This window comes from Anas platyrhynchos, chromosome 21, assembly GCF_047663525.1.
Source record: "Anas platyrhynchos isolate ZD024472 breed Pekin duck chromosome 21, IASCAAS_PekinDuck_T2T, whole genome shotgun sequence".
Taxonomy (NCBI): domain Eukaryota; kingdom Metazoa; phylum Chordata; class Aves; order Anseriformes; family Anatidae; genus Anas; species Anas platyrhynchos.
Window position 1 is genome coordinate 3,251,432 of NC_092607.1, and position 21,427 is coordinate 3,272,858.

Sequence of the window (21,427 nt, forward strand, 5' to 3'; positions counted from 1 at the left end):
TTTAATGATTAGTCATCAAAAGCCATGAGGCTGTTTGTTGGAAGATAGCTATTAAGAGCTGTCTAATTGTATACAAAAGATTAGACCATTTTCCAAAGGTCTAATTGACCAGAAGAATCTGTGGTTTTCTCCATGTGCTTGTTTTTCACATCAGCGATATTGGTTTCCACTAAAATTTTCTAGCAAACAAATATTTTTGAGGCACTTCAGCATGGAGTAGGAAGACCAGCACGAAAAAAAGCAGATCACCAGCTGTTCCCCTGGGAATCCAGCAGAAAGGAACAGTTGATTTCCTATTATCATAAATGAGCTCATTAGCTGGGTTGACTTCAGACTGAGTTCAGCAGTTCAGAGCCTCTGTTCCAGGATATATAGAATTTATATAACAAAAATTAAGAAAGTGACAGAAGGATATTGCAAGTGCCTGTTTCCTCACTAAATGATTTCAGCATTCTGGTGCCAGGGTAGATGAATGGAAGCTGAGCTAGACTGGACCATACCCAGAGCTGTAAGAAGATTTTACAGACATACTGGGCACCTAAAGAGGACTTCCAGGACAGCAAGTATCCCATCCTGTATCGCATTTTTCTTAATATATGCCTATATCAATGAGTAATCTGTGCCATTGGTACTCTCACAGAGTTCCAGAATAAACTTGCAGAACAGCATTTCTTGGACTTTATGTAAAGCAAAAAAGCTTTAAGTGTGGACATGCATTTCCACTATTGCTGCTGTTATGAGCATCTAGGATGAATTAATGGCCTAAGCATAATGATGAAGCCTGACCTCCAGTCCTATATTTAACTCTGACCCTTTGTTCCTGAGCCCTCTTCAGTAGGAAGGAAACCCATATCTATTTCATTAGAGTATTGTGAGGAGTTATTTGCTAACATTAGTTATTGATCTGACAAGAAAAAATGCAAAATGTATTCAGCAAGATAATTAAGAGTGCAACACCAAGAAGGAATATAGTTTCACGGGAAAAAAGCAATTATCACAGTGATAAACAAAAGTATGAGACTTCTGCTGTATTTCATGCTTTTGGGGAATTATTTTTCTGACTTTATTCCCTAGCCCTTTTGGCAGAGTTTCTCTCTTCCTCACCCAATCTCTCATTTGCAGCCTGCTCACAGAACATTTACCCTTTACCATTTATCCTTAGACAGAACCATTTACCCTCAGACAGACGTTCTTCCCTCCAGCAGCTGTACCTCCCCCTGCTCAGCCACTCGGCATGGCTGGAGGCAGGGAGCAGCAGCCCTGCTCCATCCTAACGTGTAAGCAAGGCGATGACAAGGCAAGAACTGCACAGGAGGACACAGGGCGGGTATTTTTTGAAATGACAGGTTTGAATTTTGCAGTTTAAATAACACTGAGATGCACAACTGGCTAGGGCTGGGGTTTTGTTTCTCCTCCCAGTACACATACCTCCTCAGGAGCCCCTGTTCACAACAGTTTTCCTTACACAGCCACTGTCCCAGCTGGTTTTTGAGTCCAGCTTCCCCCAGTGTGTGCTGAGAGCACGAATTGTGCTTTCTTTAGCCTCTTCACAGCCCATGCACTCTGAGAGGCTGAGCATTTGCTGTGCCACCTCTCCTGGGAGGAGCGTTGCCTTTATACCAGCAGCACCCTGTGGGCTTTCCACCATGGGCAGCCTGTGGGGCTCGCTTGGTCACAACCCACACTGGAGGCTGTGAACCGCACTGTGACAACCTCCCAGCTTGTGCCTGGCACCTGGCCACTGCAAAAACTGTCACAGATGGGGTATTTTACATAAACTGAGGCCCAGAGGTGCTGGCTGCCCACCTCCAGCTCAGGCCAATGCTCACTGATTCTTAAAATGAACGGCCTAGTGGCCAAACTAGAGCAAAGGACTCCAGAGATACAGGGTGTTTGTGTCAGAAGGGTTTGGGAATACAGACTTCCAGCTCCCAGGCTGCTGTCTCAAATATTAAGCATCCTTCCAGGGTGGAAAAAAAGGGGGATAAAACCAAACTGTGTTGGAATCCTGAACCTGCATTCCGGACCTAAGTCTGTCATCTTCTGTATTGTATTGCCTGTATTCTCTCTCTGTGGAGAAGAATACCTCAAAAAGCTCTGCAAATGTTTCTTTTCTTCAGTATCAACCTCTGCTTGGAACAAGAATTTTCTCCGCCATGGGTGAAAAAGCTGGGTGCCACTCTTTTCCTGGCTGTTACTCAAGGTATAAGATCCATATCCCTACCACAAACCATGCTGGGACTTCTAATTGGGTTTTCCTCCCACTGTAACTCCCTCTACCATCTGTTTCCCATTTTCTCTTGGATGACACATCCCTCAGTCACTGAGCAGTGCCACTGAGATGCCAACCAAACCCTGGAGAACTAGCCGGAGCAGCTCCTTCTCTCTTCCCCATGCCCCTGATCACCTCCAGCTCAGCTCCAGGTGTGAGGTGAGATTTCAAACCAACACAGCCCCATATGGGGACAGCGAGGGAATCAGACACCAATGGCCTGATGTATTCCAGTCCATGGTCCTGGCTGGGTTTTAATTCACAATCAGCAGTGGGGCTTTATTGAAGACAAGGCAGGAACCTCGTGTCTCTGAAGTCATGAGCAAAACCTCCACTACTCTCAGCAGGACTGGGGTTCCACCCTGGGTTTTTAACAGCAGCAGAGCTGTTTAGCCTATGACACAACTGATTTCTTTTTATTTTTATTCTATTTTGCATAGCTCAAAAACATCATTGTGCTTGCAGCAACTTCCCATGTCCCCAGTGCTAACGAAGGGCTCAGGAACCTCTCTGCTGAGGTAATTGGTTGCCCCAGGCTTCAAGAGGATCTGGCCACTGCTGCATCTAAGGAGATTACCAAATTGTCAGCAATGTGGCTACTTCTTCTGGCCTCCATCCAGAACCCCAGCCATGTTGGAGTTGAGCTACTGCAAATGAAAATACATTAGAATTTTAAATCTGTTCATAAATGATGCTTGCTCATTGGGAATCGTGAAGTTAATGTTGCCTGCAGCTATTACTAGTGTTTTCAGAAATAATTCATTAGCTGCAAAAATCTTCCTTCATGTCTTGGGAGACGAAACAAACAAAAAAAAAATAGCTATTTTAATTTTCTTGTTGTTTTCTCCCTTTCAGTCACTGCCTTCTCCAGCACCACCCCCATCCTTTTTTCAGGTTGCAAAGTCATGACACGACATCTGAGAGTCCTCAGAGACACATTTCAGAGGAGTTTTGGCCAGGTACCATCAGCTGGTACCTTCCACTAGTTCCCATAGCAATACTTTCCGCCTGTATGGGCATTTTTTCTGACATTTCTTGAAATGCCAGTCCCTACCTAACTGAGGAGCAGAAGGTAAACTGCAGCAGTGGCCTCTGGCTTCCAGAGGTGTGCTCCCCACGTCTCAGTGGCTGCCCACAGAAAGGGGTTTGGCAGAAATGTATGTTGTTTCTGCATGGAACGGACAAAGCTGAAGCCAGCCTTCTCCTAGCAGGAGAGGGAAACCACCGCATTAAAACAGCACAGAGTGTATGCTCCCACCCAGCTGCCTCTCCCACGAGCATCTCAGCTTTGCTGGCCAATTCAGGGAACAGTCTTTCTCCCAGGACACGGAGTTGCTTTAACATCTATGAAAAGCAAGACAAAGAAAGACCCGAGTGATTTTAGCTCATTGTGCTGGAGAGCACGTGGCTCATCCCCAGCGAAAACAGCACAATGGATGCCATCTGCAGACAGCAGCGTGTGCTGCTTGGTGTGCCCGCTGTGGCAGCCTCATCTTGTGGCCAGGCAGCACCAGGGCAGGGGAACAGACCCGGCAGAGATGAGGTGCTCTGCTCGTTGGTGGGTGCCCACCCCATGCTGGGGGCTTGTCTTGTCTTGGGGTCTTGCCCACCCCACTCCCAGCCTGGCTCTGCGCCCTGCCTCTTCTCCCATTCCTCCCTCCAGACCCGGTGGCAGTGCTGGGTGGCATCAGGAAGAGAACTCGTTTTTTCCCCTTAGCGATTTGACACTGAAATTAGATTGGGTTCAATTGCTGAGCCATTACCACCTGTGCTAATGGCTGAAATTGCTTTCAAAGATAGACTGCAGTGTTTTGAATTTGGAGAAAGATTGCTGTCCCTTTTAATTACATTTTCTGTCCATAATGAGACAATTATAAGCATTTAATAGCTCCCAGTCATCAGCTTCCACTGTATGAGTGCAGTAGAAAAAGGCCGCTCCACCTCCCTGCTTCTCTTTCCCCTCCCACCCACTAATTTCCTCGAGCAATTCACAAGTGTGGCACGTATGTTCGCCTCTCTTCTGGCAGCAATCCGAGCAGTGCTCAAATTGCCCAAAGCTTTCCCGTGCACCCACTGCACTGCTCCAGCTGCTGCACTTGAGGACCAAACTCCGCTCCAGTCACCTTCAGAGGGCAGCACAAGCGTAAGGAAGAGCAGCAGCCCACCTACACACACCCCTTTTTCACTTAAACCATACAGATTTACCAAACAGGAGTATTTGGGGGCTTTTGAAATCAAAGATTTCATTCATATGTAGAGAGTGAGAGAGGAAGAACATGGTCTTGGAAGTAACACAGAAGGTGCTGTGGCAGCCCAATGCCAGGCTAAACACCCCGATTCTCTTGTGAAGGTCAGCAGCTCCAGCGTTAGCATTATGTGGGCACCCTTAGCTCAGGTTGGTGCTCTGGTGTCTAAGCACTGGCAGGTCAATTCCTGCCAGATAGGAATCCTTTCGGCTCTTGAAACCTGAGATCCTCAATCTTAAGCAGCATCAGATCTTATTATTGTAAGGCTGAATAGTGCAGCCAATAAATACTGCGTTTAACATACCAATGCAATGAAGTACAGGGCTCTGGTCAAGAATAAAAGTTTATTTATGGCAATATAAAAATATTACCATTAATCTAGGGTTCTGGTACCCTAAAAAACAGAAATCTGGAGAGCAGCCATTACTAGACGGATAAACTTAAAAGCTTCCCCAAATACTGGCTGCCTGCATGCGCTAGCTCTGTGCAGAGTCAGAAGGCATCTTAAATGTCCAGTGAAAATACTCCCAGTTCCCATGTGCCTGCGTTAAAGATCAGTTACTCAGGCCCAGCTGAACACACAGGGATGTGTGTATTTTCCATATGTCCATTCACAAAGCCTTTGCAGAAAGATAGAGAAATTCAAAGGAGGGGGAGAGTTTCAGGTGCAAATCCATTAGTAACCTTGAGAGACATAAGAACCTCAAAGAGCAAGAACTGACTATGGTCTTCCCTGTGTCGGGCCCAAGGCTAAACCCCTTTGGAGACCCTAGACCTAGGGTCTCCAAAGGCTCAGCAAGCCCTTGTGGTGTCTTAGCAGCACCATGACTTGTCCCCAGCTGCCCCAGGATCTTACAGCAGCTCCCTAGTGGTGGGGACAGGACTTCTCCCCCCCTAGAGTACAAAGGTGAAGGCAAATACTTCTCAGCTGGATGCTACCAGCTGCTTTGGAGCTGGAATATAATGCAGTATTAAGGACTGCAGCTGTCTGGTTGCAGCCCCACATCCAGGCATGGAGGAAAGAGAAACCCTTGTAGGAAAGCAGCCACACTGAGCAGTGGGACTTGCAAAGGAGGACAAGACTGGGGCAGGGAACAGGGGTAAACCTGGTACACATAAATATGTATATCATAGTATCTACAGCCTATGGGCTAGTGCTAGGGGAGCACACAGCAGAGAAAGTGGGAAGAGAATGAGAGCAGGCACCAAGCATGGGAATTGACAGCACAGTTCTTGTGGAAGAGGCAGGGTCGCTGCGGCCATAAACATCGTCAGCTTTTGGGACTTCATTGGGATGCTCTGGATGCGCATACCTGGCTGTGGGACACAGAGACTCTGGGGATCAAGGAGCTGGTACTTCCAAAAAACAATGAATTTCCAACTGATTGGCATGGCTTGGCACTGGGAGCTTCAAACCAAGATCACCTCCTTTACATTTCTTTTTCCCATACAGCTTCTAGAAAATAAGTCTGAAAAGATTTGCTAGGGTTCACAGCTCCCCAGCTATGGCGCTGACATGCTGACAGAAACTGCATATTAAAGAGTTTCCATCAAAAAGCCCAAGTGGTGGGGCCTTGGCAGTTGTGCAAAACTTCTAACACCCCCCTGTCCTTGGGGAAACTTCACTGTGAGCTAGCCAGCCACAGGACTTAGTATTTACCCCACTCAACGTGAATCACTGTTGTCTGATTAAAGACGGTCCTCCCAGCTCCCAGCATTTCTCTGCCTCAGTCGTGCTGTTTTGACGTCCTAGTTCAAGAGCTGTCACTTTAATTATAAGAATGAGCACTGATGCAAGGCACCGGTGGTAGCAGAAACAACAACAACAATAAAATTACAAATCTCCAACTCATAAAAACAGAGCTTTAATGAGATTAGTGGAGACGGCTGGAAGGGATTGCACGTTGTATACACAGGGTGAAATGAGTGTGCTGCCTGCATCCAGGGCACCTTGCTGAGGAACCCCTTCACAAAAATGGCAAAGATTGTAACCCTTCATATACCCCCTGGCTGAAAAGCTGAAGCAGGGAGGAGCAGAGCTGCAGCAGGAGCCAGGAGCTGAACTTGGGGTCCAGCTCCCAGCCCTGCCATAGCTGGGAACATTCATGAGACATCCAAGTGCTGAGGCAGCTGTCAAATTATTGCTATTTCCAGCAAAGGTAACAGATAATCAAGATTTGCTACTCAAAATTTGGGAGGGGCAGTTTCTTTTCAATGAAAATGGCTTTTTGCTAGAAATAAGCTTTAAATCTCTATTTAGTCTTCAAATTGTTCACACTTTTAATAAAGACTTTGCAGAAACCAAAGCTACCCAGTTTGTGCAATACCTTTCAAGTTGACCCAAATTTGTGCATTCAGGTTGAAGAAAAAGCAAAAAGAAACAAACAAACAACAAAGCCTTGGTTTTGAGAATTGCATTTAGCAGGAAATGAAAAACATTAATTCTCACCAACCATTCTCACTTAGAAATGTGTCCTCAACTGCTTCTATCCAGTCCCACTTCCTAAAAAAGAGGTGAGAAACAGAAACTCTCAGCTTCGCCCCACAAAGCCCTCGGTTTTCATAGCCCACTTCTCATTAGGACCATGACTTGGTTTTTGTGATTCCTGTGACTTCAGGCAGTGAGCACCCAACCAAAACTGCTGCCCAGGGACTCCACAGCGAAACCACTGCCCGAGCTGGTGAACTGGAGAAAAAACAGCAGGGGCCTAGCAGCAGTGGGGAAGCAACGGGTTTGTGGTGACAGGGACAGGAGCAGCTCAGCGATGGGGCTTTCAAACCCTCTGCACCTTTAGGATAAATCCCAAGGCACTTTACGATCCAGACATCCTATTTTCCCAATCTTATTTACTACAGCAATAAGAAATTGCACTTCCCATGGCACCCCGGGCACGTTATTATACTGTGTAATTTCCTCCTGCAAAAACCCAATTAACTGTGCATGTCTGCACCCATTCTGCCAACTATACCGTTTCATAATTTTAGAACAACAGTGCAAAACTGCTGGGGAGTTATCAGTAAGAACTGCTCCACAATAATTAATAGACTCAAAGATTAAAAAAAGGAGCAAAATAGGCACAGAGATTAACAGAGTCAATTATAACGCAGCTATCTACAGGCCCAGGATCTTGTCTAAAAGTAATTTGCTTATTAACCTTTACCATCTCATGCCAGAGGGCAAGATGGAGACTGAACGTGAGTTGCTTGGAGAACTGTTTTGGATTCCCATCCCTTTGTTCTCAAGTGGTGCAAGCACATGTCATTGCAGTTTGGGAATCCTAAATCACCTCTGAGCCCCTTCTCATTCACTTCTGATCAACAGGCGATAAAGTCACATCAACAAAACCATTCCCTAAGTCACATTTCTCTCTAATCCTAGGCACATACAGCTTTGTTGTGGATCTAGCCGTGTTATATCCCTCCAGACCCCTTGTGAATCCAGGGTGGACAGAGCTGACCCCACTGTGCAGCTGCCTCCATGTCCAGGAGGTGACAACCTTTGCAATTCAGCCCATGGCCAGCCACAGCCCCCGGGGAGAGCAGTGCCTCTCTCTGGGGTCCTGTCTGCACAGCGCTGGGCTGCTCAAAGCACTGAACACAACAAAATGCTCAGCTTAGCCTGATCTGCCTCAAAGCCTTTGGGCACCTTTGGAAAATCCACTCCCAAGCAATTTGCTCCAAGCAATTTGGATTCTTCTGAGAATGGTGGGATTTGGTCTAAAATGGAAATCCACAGCAGAACACAGAGCATGGAAGAAGAAATTGCTCCATTCTAGAGACCTCTGCAGCTAATAAGGAATTTGAACATTACTTGTCAATTCCACACAAGACATTTTTCCTCCCTTATCTTAGGTAAAAACTGCTTCTCCTAATCATCTCCCCTCAAGCTTCCCTCAGAGCCCCTAAACACACTGAAGCTTTTTCATCAAATCCTGAAGACAGCAAATGAGAAGAGCCCAAGAGACAAACAAACGAGGTGCCTCTTCTGCAGCAGTCTGTCTCACCCATGTTTTCCCTTCCAGCACCACAGAAGCTGCTGAGCCCATGCAACTGCCCTGCAGTTTGGCCCCAGGATGTGCATTTGTGGAGAGGGTTAAAAAATTTGGGTGGTTTTAAAGAAACCTAAACCTCTCACACATCTTTGCTTATAAGTGAAGTTACTTTCTGGGCTGAAGACAGGGAGAACTGCTTTTGCATATCCATGAGCTAGAAGGAGAATGCTGTATTTATGCTGCATCTATTCACTTCTTAGCAAAGGTACACAGGAGTGAATGAATCCATTGTAGGCATACTGAGTATACAGGAAAAAAAAAAAAAAAGATCATAATCCTGGAAAATGCATTTGCTTAATTGCATGGCTTCCACATTTCCCAGTGAAGGACTCCAATACACTCACTAAGCCATTTTTACTGCAATGTGCTACCATAAAGCAAACATATTTGCCATTGCATTTGCACAATTACAGCTGTTTAATAAACCATTCCAAACACATAAATGTAGCAACCAACCTGCATTGTTGCTTTGGAAGCCATTTCTGGCTGTTGGAAATGCCAAATGGAAATGCATTTGGAAATATACCATATTCAAGTGCAGTTCTCATTGTCCCTATTAGCAGGACACTTCCTGCCCTGCCCTTCCCTGCCTGCCTGTTCCACCAGGTATCCTCCCTGCCCGGCCACCCAACAGGACAGTGCCCAAATCTCCTGGGGCACTACAGTGCCCTGCTGAGCTCAGGGCTCATGTGGCTGTTCCATGGTGAAGAACCCTGAACCCTGCTTCTCCCCTCGTTGTGCTCCCTTCTCTTCTGAGCAGGCAGGTGACATGCAGGTAACATGCAGATGACATGCAGGTGGCATTCAGGTCTGCTGGCACTACACTGCTTTTTGCAAACTCCAGCTGAGGGCAGATGCAGTGCACCACAACATGTCAATCATTGTCGTTTTTATGTGAGGACCATCAATGACTGACTCCAGTTATGGTAAACACTCCCCTTCCTCTGACACCCACAACCATATCAATTTTATTGTACTGTGATGTTTAATTGTCATCTCTGTTTCCAGGAAACGTCATGATCCACCATTAATAATGCAGGTCTGAATGTAAAAAAAAAAAAACCAACAAACTTAATGGAGCTGACTGAATCCTCAGCCCCAAAGTTCCCATCTGCCACCAGTCAGTTGCTGTGTCATAAAGCAAACGGAGCCACACAGCTGGCATGCTGGAGAAATACCCACACCTGCCCTGTGAACCTGCACCGAAGGCCTGGTTATGATTTTACAGAGGTAGGACCGTTGTTCATGAGGAATAGTATCAAACCATTTGAAGAAAATGCATTTTAAGGAGAAAAAAAAAAAAAAAAAAAAAGCTCACCTACATGAGCCCCCCCAGGGCTCACATGCAGCCTTTCCTCTGCCATGTGCTGCATCTCAACCAGGAGACATATCTCCTGGATCCATCTTTCAAGTCTGCCACTGACTTGCAGACTACCTGTGAGATGAGAAGCACACAGCAAGTTCTACCCATACACTGTGGATTTAGGGTAATATAAATATTGAATAACTGATGGTCATTAGAGACTGCCCAACCTGACCTTCAAACACATCCACCTCCTGTCCCTGCTGCTGCTAGCTTGATACACAGTCAGCTTTACCAACATGGGCAAGAGGACTACTTTTCAGAGTAGCTAGAAATTCCTTAGAGTTTTGAGGCCCTACTCATTTGCACTGAGACCTTCAAAAATGAAAAATGGGGAAAGAGCTACAGCATTGTTAAAGCGAGGAGTGGAGCAGCAACGCAAGGGCAAGCATTGTATTATAGGACACAGAGCTGATCTCCTGCTTGTTCTCCAAGTACATTGTATTTTCAAAGAAAATGATCATATAAGGCAAGAGTGTAAGTAGGTAACAAAGACGCAGTGACGCACGCAGAGGCACTGCGAGAGCTGCCTGTGCTACCATATACACTTACTTCCCTGCTTTGACGTTCTCTGCTTGATGGCAAAAGATTAACCAGTTTTTGGAAGCCGGGATGTTTACGTTCGCCGAGTCCTGCAGCTCCCACTCCACTCTTCCATGGCAGAAGGTGGAAATTTTGCAGATTCTTTTCCATGCCATTTGTTTTCTGCCTTCTTCTCTTTGAACCATGCCTCACACAGCAGGGGCTTGCTGGGGAGGTTTGCTCTGGCCAGCCAGCAGCTCCGCACCTCTGGCAGGGCACAGGGGCGGTTTCACGCGTCCTCCCAGCAGCCTGGCACCTCCGAACACAACAAGTAACGGTGACTGATAGACACCAGCAGCATGATTATTTCACAGCCCCTTGCTGGCAGCAGCCGTGCGGCTGTAAGGGGTCATTCTGTGCCAGCAGTCCAAGCGACACTGAAGCAGCATGGAAATCTGCAGCTCATTTTGGCAACCTCCCAGACAGTTACAACTTCATTTCCAGGGGAACCTATTCCTGCGTCAAGCCCTGATATTCCCCCCAGTACCCAGGGAGCTCTCCCTTTCTCACAACAAGGTTTGTTCTCTTGTTAAAGGTAAGAAGAGGCAGCTTTTGTGCTGCACTTGTCCCCTGCCATACAAGTATGTCACCACGGGTGGTGGCAGTGCTCCGTGGGCTCACGTCCATGTGCTTACGTCCTTTTGGGTTGTCTGTCAGTCCTCAGGACACTGTGTAGCTAAAACTTTCCCTTCTACCCAGCATAATAAACAGTGGTGCTTTTCTTGGAAGTACTTAGGCTTTTTTTCTGGTTTTGGAAAATGAATGCCTCATGACTTGGTTCCTATATTGAGCAGATATTATTAATTTTGGGAGGGCAGCATGCAGAGAGCACACAGAGCCACGTACCTGTCAGGATTCACTCTCAGACAGATAAACAGAGCAGGAAAAGGCAGGCAGGACACAAGCTCCATGGCTTTTACAACTCCACGTGACCAGCTCTTCCACCTGTGCTTTCAGGCTGAGTTTTCACACTGCTGTGCCCAAATGAGCCCTGTCAATGCCCGCAGCGGGGAGCTGAGTGGGAGAAGTAACTCACGGGCCTCAGAACTGTGCCTGAGCACCATTTGTGAAACTACTCACTCATTTATCCCCTTGAATTGCAACCGAGCCTTAAGCTACCCTTCTTGTTAAAGCACTTCAGAGATCTGTTTCTGTATTACATCCAGCTGCTAGGCAGTGTTAAAACAGAGAGGCAAAAAAAATCACAAACAATAACAGCATCCTGTTGACACCCCAGAGAAACCCAGTGTTTCTCCGGCTAGCATCCTTCTAACACAATCAGCGATTGTTCCTGGAAATGCTCTCCCATCAGACCGCTCATCCCAGCACCCACAATGCAGACATGGGTAACAGACTCTGTTTCAGGAGGGCCCATGACAGCTGCAGACACACGTGCACCCTGAGGGGAGGACGTCCAGATGTGCTCTGTGCTCTCCGACACAAGCTCTAATGCTCACAGAACAGCCTCAGCTCACAAATAAGCAGAAAAGCAGAGGATTAGAGGAGCCGGAGAAGCATCAGCTTTCCCTGCCAGCAGGAGGGGCTGAGCAATTCCTGTTTTTCAGACAGGTTCTGCTCTGTCTGTAAAGGGTTAATGGGTGAAGCAAGCACAAGGAATAACCCAGGAGTTGGTTCATTAGTCTGGGGACTGGTATGAAGCAGAGGAATGTTGAAGCCTGTAGCAGTGGCACCTCCCTACATCCTTCCAGCAATTCAGGAGCACACGGCTGTTGGCACAGAGGGGCTAGGACAGGCCTCACGTAGAGCGAGCTCAGAGCACGTCCAGGAACAGCAAGAAAACAACACACAGAAACAGGGCCATGTTCAAGGGCAGCTTGTCAGCCTGAGGATGAGGGAAGGGGGATAAAGAGAAACCTCGTGCCCCATTTCCAGCATGGGCCGAGGTGTGGAAGTCATGGCTTAGGGAGAGCATGGGGTCAGATGCTGTGTGTGAGCTTACAAAAAAAGAGCAATACTGTGATATTTACTACCAGATGTGCACAAATTGCACCATGGTTCCAGCTTTCTCTCTTTTCAATATCCACCTGACACGTTTACAAGATGAGGCCATGCCCATCCCTCCCTGAACATGTCTTGGTCCCAACTAATGCTACAGTGACTGAGTACGGCCTTCACAGGACAACAAAACGGGTACCACAGACTGGCAGCTGGAGGCCCTCCAAATCCTTCTGGATTTAAAAAGGTGGGGACCCACAGAACAGCCTGTATAAGTGAATGTTTTTCACCCAGCCTGAAATGGGAGAACCGGTGTTTAAAATGACAAAAACAACCCAGAAAGCACCCTCTTGCTAGTACTTCGTTTTCATGGTTTGAAGCTGCAGCAAGCATATTTACAGAACAGAATCACCTCCGCTGGTTCAGAACCTGCTCTCCTTTCTCACCTCTCCTCCTCCGCTTGCAGTATCACACAGTCACCAAGTAATTAATGTATCTGGAGAGGACTCTGGGGAAGTTTCCTCCAAAACAATTAAAAAGAAGAACAAAAATAAATAAGTAAAACAGAGAAGTCCGTGATTTAACTACTCAAAATATTCCAAATGAAGGACAAAAAGAAAAAGGCTCTGAAAAGCTAAAGCTAACAGACTCATTTATGGAAAAGCATTGCTAACTGCTACCATTCAAGCAGAACATGCTCCACTGCTCTGGCCACTGAGCAAAATTAAAAAAACAACTTTATCTTTAGAGCAAAAAGGATATTTTAATAAAATTAATATTTTTATTGCTGGTGGCACTCTTTACCTTGGACTCCTGAACTTTCTGGGCACATTTTATATCTTTTTTTCCAAAAGCCCAAGGGCATTTTCCTTAAAAATGAAGCAGATCCTCATACATTCAGATAACTGCAGATGCTGGGCCCCACATATCACGCCACTCAGGGAGCCGACAAGCCCGCTGAACATGACATGGTGAAAAATGTTTTTTTACCATCTTCTGCTTCAAATGCAGAAGAAAACTGGTTGAGTCAGAAGCTGGACACTACAGGATTAGGGTGAAGAAAAGCAGAATTCTCCCAGGGCGTCCCTCTATCTCCATCCCAAGACAATGAGAGATTTCCCTGCAAACGAGTCAAATCAGGTGGCTTCTTCAATGGTCTTCTTAAACAATTTGTAAAATGTCCGGGATTTTTTGCTTGGTTTTTCATCGTTAAAATTGAAATCCCTCAGCTGGAGAGCAGAGGGGCCTCTAGCAACATTAGTAGAGGTTAATTTTCCTTTTACAGAAATGCAGCTCACTGGTGCTTGGAATTTGTTTGCTCTTCCTTTTATCCGAAGCCAGGCTGGAGCCAGGAAGGTGGGCTGCACATGCACAACTGGCAGTTCCTAACCCACGGTGTCCAGCAGGATGATTTGAGAGATGAAGACTGAGCTCCTGGCTTCGTGTACTTGCCATGGGAGATGTTCTCCTGCTGGTGCCCGCTGGTGAGAGGTTTTTGGCGTTGTCATGGGAACAGCTGTCATCCTCGGGGAACAGCCTCACTGTGCGAGGCTGCCTTTCTGGTTTGCTGTAGAAAGCCATTTTCAGGAGTATTTTGCCTTGGGTTTCCATTAGTCTTATCTTTCCCAAAACCCAGGCTGTAGAAATTACAGAGATTATAATGATGGATGGTGACAAAGTCCCCAGGCAGTGCTCAGTATTTGTCTACACCGTGAACTAATTTTCACTTGCCTGGAAAGTGACCTGATAGCTTCATTACCTTCTACTTAAAAGGCTTACTCTTACTCTCTCTCACACACACTTGCATCTTTCCTTTCTTCCTCCAGGAACTCAGTAATAGGATTTGTTTGCTGTTACCCGAGGTGTGGAGGGGAAGCCAGCACACTGCACTGCCCTTTTTAGGATGTGCTGATGCACCAAGACATCTGCAATGTCTTGTTTCACCAAGTGAGGTAGAAATAGAGCTGCTACAAGGGTCTCTCACGGGCTAATTCTTTCATGCGCCTGCATGCCTAGGCTACAGTGACAGAAGCAGAAGACTGGAAGCTCCACCATGCCACCATCACTGGCTCTTGTTAGGTCCTCCTTTACCCAGCTCTCAGGGATGAGGCGATAGCAAGGGAAGCCCTGACCAACAAGTCACTGACCATAGCAACAGACGATTTTATGCGTAAGCATAGATGTAGTGTCATGGGTGTCTCACAAGCAGCATACAAAAAAACCACTATTGATTCTCTTCATAATGGTAGGAACAGCTTTCAGATATTTCAGACCTAGCCACATATGAGCCCAGTTGTCCAAATAACTCACCTTTGATTTAAGAATAAAATGGGTGGTCAATTCAAAATGATTTTTTTCCTCCAGTATTTTCCCTGAAACGATAACTTGAAAATAATGAAGGGGGGTTGAATTAATTATTTTGACTCAGATTGTTTCAACACGGAAATAAAGATCCAAAATCAGAAATCAATACATTTCACTTAGGAAATTTTAAACATTTTAGCATTCTAAATCCCTCTCTTTTCTCTGTGTCCATCTATGAAGACAAATCAGCAAAATGCATGAATTCAAAGCAACTTCAGTCAACTTAAAATGCATTTTAGCAAACCAACTCTGAACCTTAAAAAATATAATCGAGATCAGATCCTGTAGCAATCTGACCCAAAACATTACTTCTGAGCAGTCTATCCTCAAACTTCTCAACTCTCCATACCTTGTTCCACTCTCTTAAGAGACTGAGTCTGCAAACTTTTTACATGTCAAATTTATACTGAAACCAGCTAGAGTTTCCTACAGCTTCTGCTGGAATAGAACAAAGCATTACAGGAAGGAAGGGAGGAAGGGAAGAAGGGTGGAAGGGAGGGAGGAAGGAACAGGGGAGAAAAAAGGAAGGAAGGAAGGAAGGAAGGAAGGAAGGAAGGAAGGAAGGAAGGAAGGAAGGAAGGAAGGAAGGAAGGAAGGAAGGAAGGAAGGAAGGAAGGAAGGAAGGACCTTTTATAGCTCACTTATTCTCAAGACACTGAAGCAGGAGCATACTCTTCAGTTTCAGCAAGGGTTGGGGTCAAGGAGGCTGTTTCATACCATTTACATGTGGCAGATGCCAATCATCATTTCCTAAAAGATCCACAACCAAATGGTTTAATGTCAATACTAAACATTTGGCAGCAAGTGTTATGACAAAAGTCTTATACACAAATATAGTACAGTGTCGCTTAAGTACTCAATAGAAGAAAGGGATTGCAATTAAGGTGCTTTAAGGTACCACATAATTTCATTGATTATAATAAATGCTTCTCCCACTTGACAATATCATGTATTGTCCAGTACAGACTCTTCCCACCTGGTTGGTTCTGTTATTATAGGAGAGGGGCACCAGGGTGAACACTACATTTGGAACACTGATTTTTTAAGCCTTACTAAACAGAAATTACATCCTTTAGTGATTCAGTATTCATTTCTGAAAGCATGTGATATGAGAAGGGGTTCATGTTGTCAAAAGTTGAGTTGATTTTGAAAGTGAAAAATGTTTCCAATAGCAGGCTTCATTCTGCTGCTGAAATGAGCGGCTGCCTCCTTAGGTTCTTGTGGCCCAATACAGAGTTTCTGCAGGATAAAGAAAGCCTTCCAGTGACTAAATGCTACTATGATTATGTATCTCTGGCAAGAAAAAAAACCTGACTTCCAGCTTGATAGACATTCCTCGTTGCAAAAAAAAAAATATGCTGCACTCTATTTATTAATTCATAAGCCATTCCTCAGCGGATCACATCCCTCTGTTCACAAGCCAGTGAGTTTTCCTGAGCAGACCACAAAGGCAGATTATGTCAGACAGTGAAGCACAAGCTTTTTTTTTTGTTAATCCAGTTACTCTGGGATGAGATCACCCCACCGTGAGTCATTAATTCACACAGACAACTTGTAACACACAATAAGAAGCGAAGCCTTGTCCTAGAATCCCTACTGCACTGCCCAGGAGGCATCAAGAGCTTTTAGGCCTCAGCACCATAGTACACATCTATCTATCCATCTGAAGCACTTATCCTCAGTGCCCCGTAAGCTTTTCACAAAAGCCAACATAGACTCTAGGTGGGTTTCAAGACCCAAAGAACAGGCCTAGACTACAGATGGACTTGAGCATCAAAACTTTCTTCTGAACCCACCTCCAGCCACTCAGCTGGGTTTTGATGAATGTAATCACCTAGATGCTTGCCACTGCAGCACTCTGCCACAAGCCTTTTCTGTGCCTGGCCTTCAGGTTATAATTCTTTTAAGGAGATTCAAAGTTATGTGTACATTAAAAGAAATATATGCTCTTCTGCATACTGGTAGGTCATGTTGATCGACTTCCTTCTGCAAATCCTCAATGGTTATGGAACTGAACAGCAGTGACTTCTCTTACCTGCTGGAGCACAGGAGTGGACAGCAAAATTGGCTGGAACAAATTAAGTAGGGTCAGAAACTAAAGAGATGGCACTACACAGGTTAATCAATTTCACACTGGGAGAACATCTCCAGTCTCTTTTATTTCCATTTATAGAAAAGTGTGAACATAAATCATCAGACTATAAAGAAAATATTTCAAATAATTTCCAGTTAAAAATACAAGGCTACAGCCGACCTCTCCAGGTACACCTGGGATAACTTGCTATTGGGATGAGTTCCAGAACAGCACTGCATTTTGGGGCAACTCCAAGATGCTCCTTGAAACCTGAAGTCAAGGACCCATTTATCCCTGGTACCTTCTATTCTCACAGATTTGAACAGGCTCATTTCTAAGTTTTTCCATTATCTCAGCAGCACAAGATCAGCCCTCTGTAAGAGTGAGGATCAATATGGAAGGAGGATCAATATGAAATGATGAGACCGGGGGCAGGAGGAGGGAGGCAAACAAAAGGGAAAGATATATAAGCACTAGCATCCATGAAGAAATACTATTGCCATGAAAAGAAGGCACTTGAGTTAAATCATTCTGCTGTTGATTTTTTTTACTAGGACTTTAGAAAACAATCATTAAACTTGGGTTTATGTGGACTTTTTTGTCTGCTTTCTTATGTGAGGATGGGGAGGGTTAATTTTAAAGACAGCAGGGTCAGAAAGACCTCTGTCAGGCAGAAGAGGCTACAGGAATGGATATACAGAAAGAGGCTGGCACTTCACTGCCAGCCTGATTTCTTTGGAAATTGAAGAGTACACACAGACAGAGATGACCCAGTGCAGACAGCAACCTCTTGAACGTAAGCAGCATAGCCTCTGACATGGAGAAGTCATTGTTTTGGCTGTGATTATTCTTGCTGCTCCATGCTTGTGCCAGACAATTGTCACACCACTTGCTTGCTGAGACTGTCAGGGGTTAGATGAACAAGAAGCTGTGAACAGAAGGACAGGAGCAAGTGTCCAGCTGGCGAATTCTCTTCCAGGTTCCCCTGCATCGAGGGTTCCCTACTGCTTGCCAGTGCAACAGCTGATTCCTGAAACACAAGCATAAGAGGGAGAAAATCACCACGCTGCACTGCTGCTGCAGGAAGTCACTTGTACAAGCAGGGCTTAAATCACTGAGTCAGTCCCGTTCAGTTTCCTAACATCAGTTTTCACTCCATAGACCCAATTCTTCCTTTCTGCTGCTGTGAAGTGGCACCAGGCAGTGATCCCCACAGGATTACAATAGTGTGAAGCAGTCCTCGCAGGAACACTGGACTGAAAGAAGCCAGAGCAGCACATACTGCAGATGCTAAGTCCAAAATGATTCACAGAAACCTTCCTTCTAAGGTGTTCATCGTTGCATGCAACAACTCACGAAATGCTCCCACATCCCCGTAGCTCCTGTACTGAAACACTTGACAGGCTGCATGGTGGGCAAAATCTCTGTGTGTTTCCCTTTCTGTGCTCCCCCTCAGCAGGCGGAGCTCTGTTGCCATCCAAGGCCACTGAGATGCTGAGTACACAGCACACACAATCCACAGCACACTTCCATGTGAGCAGGTGCAGGGATGTGAGCATCTCTCTCTGTACAACCACGTCAGTGGACCATCTGCTAAAGTTATTCTACCTTGCTAAGAGCTGCATGCTCACACAGCTTCTTGATTGCAGCTGGCTAGAGGTACCAGACCTTCCTTTGTTGGAACAAGGCTACTGACAGGTCTCTTAAGAAGATAAAAAACAAACAAACAAAAAACCCCACAACGCTGTTCCCTCAGGCAGTCCATCAATTCATTGACCAGAACTGAACAGACAGATATCCTATTAAAACAACCAAGCTCTATAGGCTGTTTTTCACAATCAGTGGCTGCAGAAGAAATGCTGGCCAAAGAGCCACAGAAACTAAAAATCTGCTATAGCAAAGGATCACTGCAGGCAGTAGCAGCACAGGCTTTGATATAGATACTCCCTCATGAGCACATAAACCTGGGCTTGAACAGGAGACTTATAAAACCCATCTCCACAAGCAGCTGGAGTACAAGAAACAAGATGCGGAGTGTGTTCCTTTCCAGAAATCATCGTTTACTAGCTTAAGGGAGTTCTTCACATCAGTGTGTCTCAGACCTGTCCTTTGGAGAAGCACAGATATCACGATCTCCAGATACCCTCTTGCCCTGTGCAGAGGGCTGTCAGCAGAACAGCCCAACAGATCCCTAACTTCTGCTTGTTTTATAGTTCCGTGGAAACTGGAATTAGTGCTCTAGCTCCATGAAGGTAACTCTGCCCTTAGTTTAATGAGATGTCATGCTCCAGAGCAGGGTTTTATGCGTCACACATGGTTGGAAGAAGACTCACTGTATTTTTCTTCTGGCTTCAGGTCATCTCAAAATACCAGAATCTACACAGGGAGGATTAAGATCCCAGATAAAGCAGGCTGCACAGATCAATCCCATCCCCTTCAAAACTTGGGCTGCAGCTTTACCTTTAAAAGGCTTTACTCCTTAAACACATAAGCTAAACTTGCCAACTCCAGCCTTGCTGGTGGGGAAGGCAAATACTGACTTTGCTATAAATCAAGTCCATCCATTCTTTTTCTTCCCCCCCCCTGCCATGAGCATAGGCATAAACTACTGCAGTCTGGACATTTATGTGCTACAACCGCTACAGCTTGCTCCAGATGATGAAGAGCAGCGGATCCTTCTAGACACAGGCTGAGTAACAGTTTCACTGATGTCAAGTTTGCTGCATTGTGCTTTATTTGTAGATCTTTCAGAAGATGATCCAAAATTAACAGATCAATTTCCTTGCTCAATGCTCTGCATTGTTTATCTCTTAACCTTCTAGAAGGAGGAAGCCGATCCAAGCAATTGAATTAACCCTGATGGCCACAGAGACCTGGAAATAAATCAAATATTTTGGGAAACCTCCTGAGCTTGCACACATTTCACAACAGGGGTTAAAATGAACTAGCATCTTCTACAGAGTGGGAGACAGGTGGAAGGCAAAGATAACAAGCATCTCCAACTTGACGCATTTATAAGCCAGACTCCACTTAGACATTAGATGATAATTAGGAAATACTCATCAAAATATACCAGCATTGCTGAGTTTATTTTAAACTCTGTCAGATGTTTTCCTTCCTGAGAGTCACTCTTGGAACAATATCTCAGGGAGCTTAATGCTGGCACAAGCTGCCGAACTGACAGCACGAGAGAAGCAAAGCACAGGCACGGCGTGGGTGTGACGGAGCAGCAGCTGTGCATGCTTCCCCGCACAGCCTCAGCCAGGCAGACCCAGGGCAGCACGATAGCACAGGGCAGCTGGTGTAACCACTGCTCTAAGGTCACCAGCAAACCACCCACAGCTCCCCAGCAGGGTGGCTGGCAGGGTTACACAGGTGAAAATTCAAAATGAGAGCGAGTTGAGTATGCAGCCAGACTCATGAGCAGATCTGGGTGTACTCACCCAGGCTGCATCCTAGGCTCTGGCATTAGCTTTGGCCTTCCACTGTCCTTTATCTCAGGGCAGCAGTTGCCCTCCCATCTTCTTCCACTGTTCTTTCTAAGCATCACATTTATGCTCTCCACATCTGGCCAGCAAATCCCAGCCTGAACAGCTCGCCACACATTCCTCTCACAGCACTGCTCCATTCCAACACTGCACGCTCAGATACATCCACTGACTGACAGAAGGCAGAAGCCTTTTCACAGACATTCCCCTCACCCTACTCAACGGTTATCCCCACCAAGAGTCCTTTCCTCCACGTAACCTGGTTGAAAAAAGGTGTATTATTTCTGGAAACTCTAATTATAGTTAGGGAATAGCTCTGTTCATATAAAGAATACCTGTATTAAATATTCAGGATGTTGATATCACACAAATCAAGCAAGGTATCCAGCCCTAGACAAGAATCAACTTGATCCACCACTGTCAGGTCACAGTGTTGAGCACCAGACCACGCCATGAAGGTTCTCTAGTGGACATGTGGGGGTCATCTACAAATCCATGTGAAACGTAAGGGAAATTTTCTCACACACACACAGGAGGAAGCTGCAGGCCAGACATCATTCATGTTCCACCAGCCATTTGCCTGCTCATCTCTGCCAAAGCTGCCCAGCACTGCTAGTTCAAGGAGGCATAAAGTGTGTCTCCATCGTCCTGCAGATAAGAGCTTTGCTCAGGCCAGCCCAGGCTCAGCGCTGCAAGCCTACATTGCTACCCTGGTAATGAACTCAAGTGAACACACACGGTACTTCAGCTTGGCACACGCAGAGAGCTCATACCTGCCCAGAAAAATGCCACAGGCATGACTTCATTTGATATTATAGGCAGTAACACTGGAGGGGTGAAAGCTTACTGTGTTAAAAGTTGTTTTCCCTGCTGGTTCTCACATGCCTGATATGAAACGGACCCACCAATTTATCTTCCAGACCTACAGCAAGTCTCTGGGAACAATTCCTAGGCTCTGCTCAGTTCCAGTGGATTCAAACTCGCTGCTGAGACACGGGCTGAGTCCTAGTTCACTGAAGTCAGTGAACCA

At 45.8% G+C, this 21,427-nt stretch overlaps 1 protein-coding gene across 3 annotated transcripts in view; it reads right to left on the reverse strand.

Moving 5' to 3' along the window:
- LOC106016000 (somatomedin-B and thrombospondin type-1 domain-containing protein) overlaps positions 1 to 21,427 on the reverse strand; it is a 75,141-nt gene that overhangs the window by 44,485 nt on the left and 9,229 nt on the right. Inside the window, exon 5 of one of the 3 annotated variants that reach the window (XM_027472937.3) lies at positions 16,958 to 17,939. The exons of the other annotated variants lie outside the window; for them this stretch is intronic. Within the exon in view, the coding sequence (XP_027328738.1) occupies positions 17,822 to 17,939 (118 nt within the window). The 3' untranslated portion in view covers positions 16,958 to 17,821. Of the gene's footprint in view, positions 1 to 16,957; positions 17,940 to 21,427 lie in introns of those variants that run through there. 3 annotated transcript variants of the gene reach the window in all.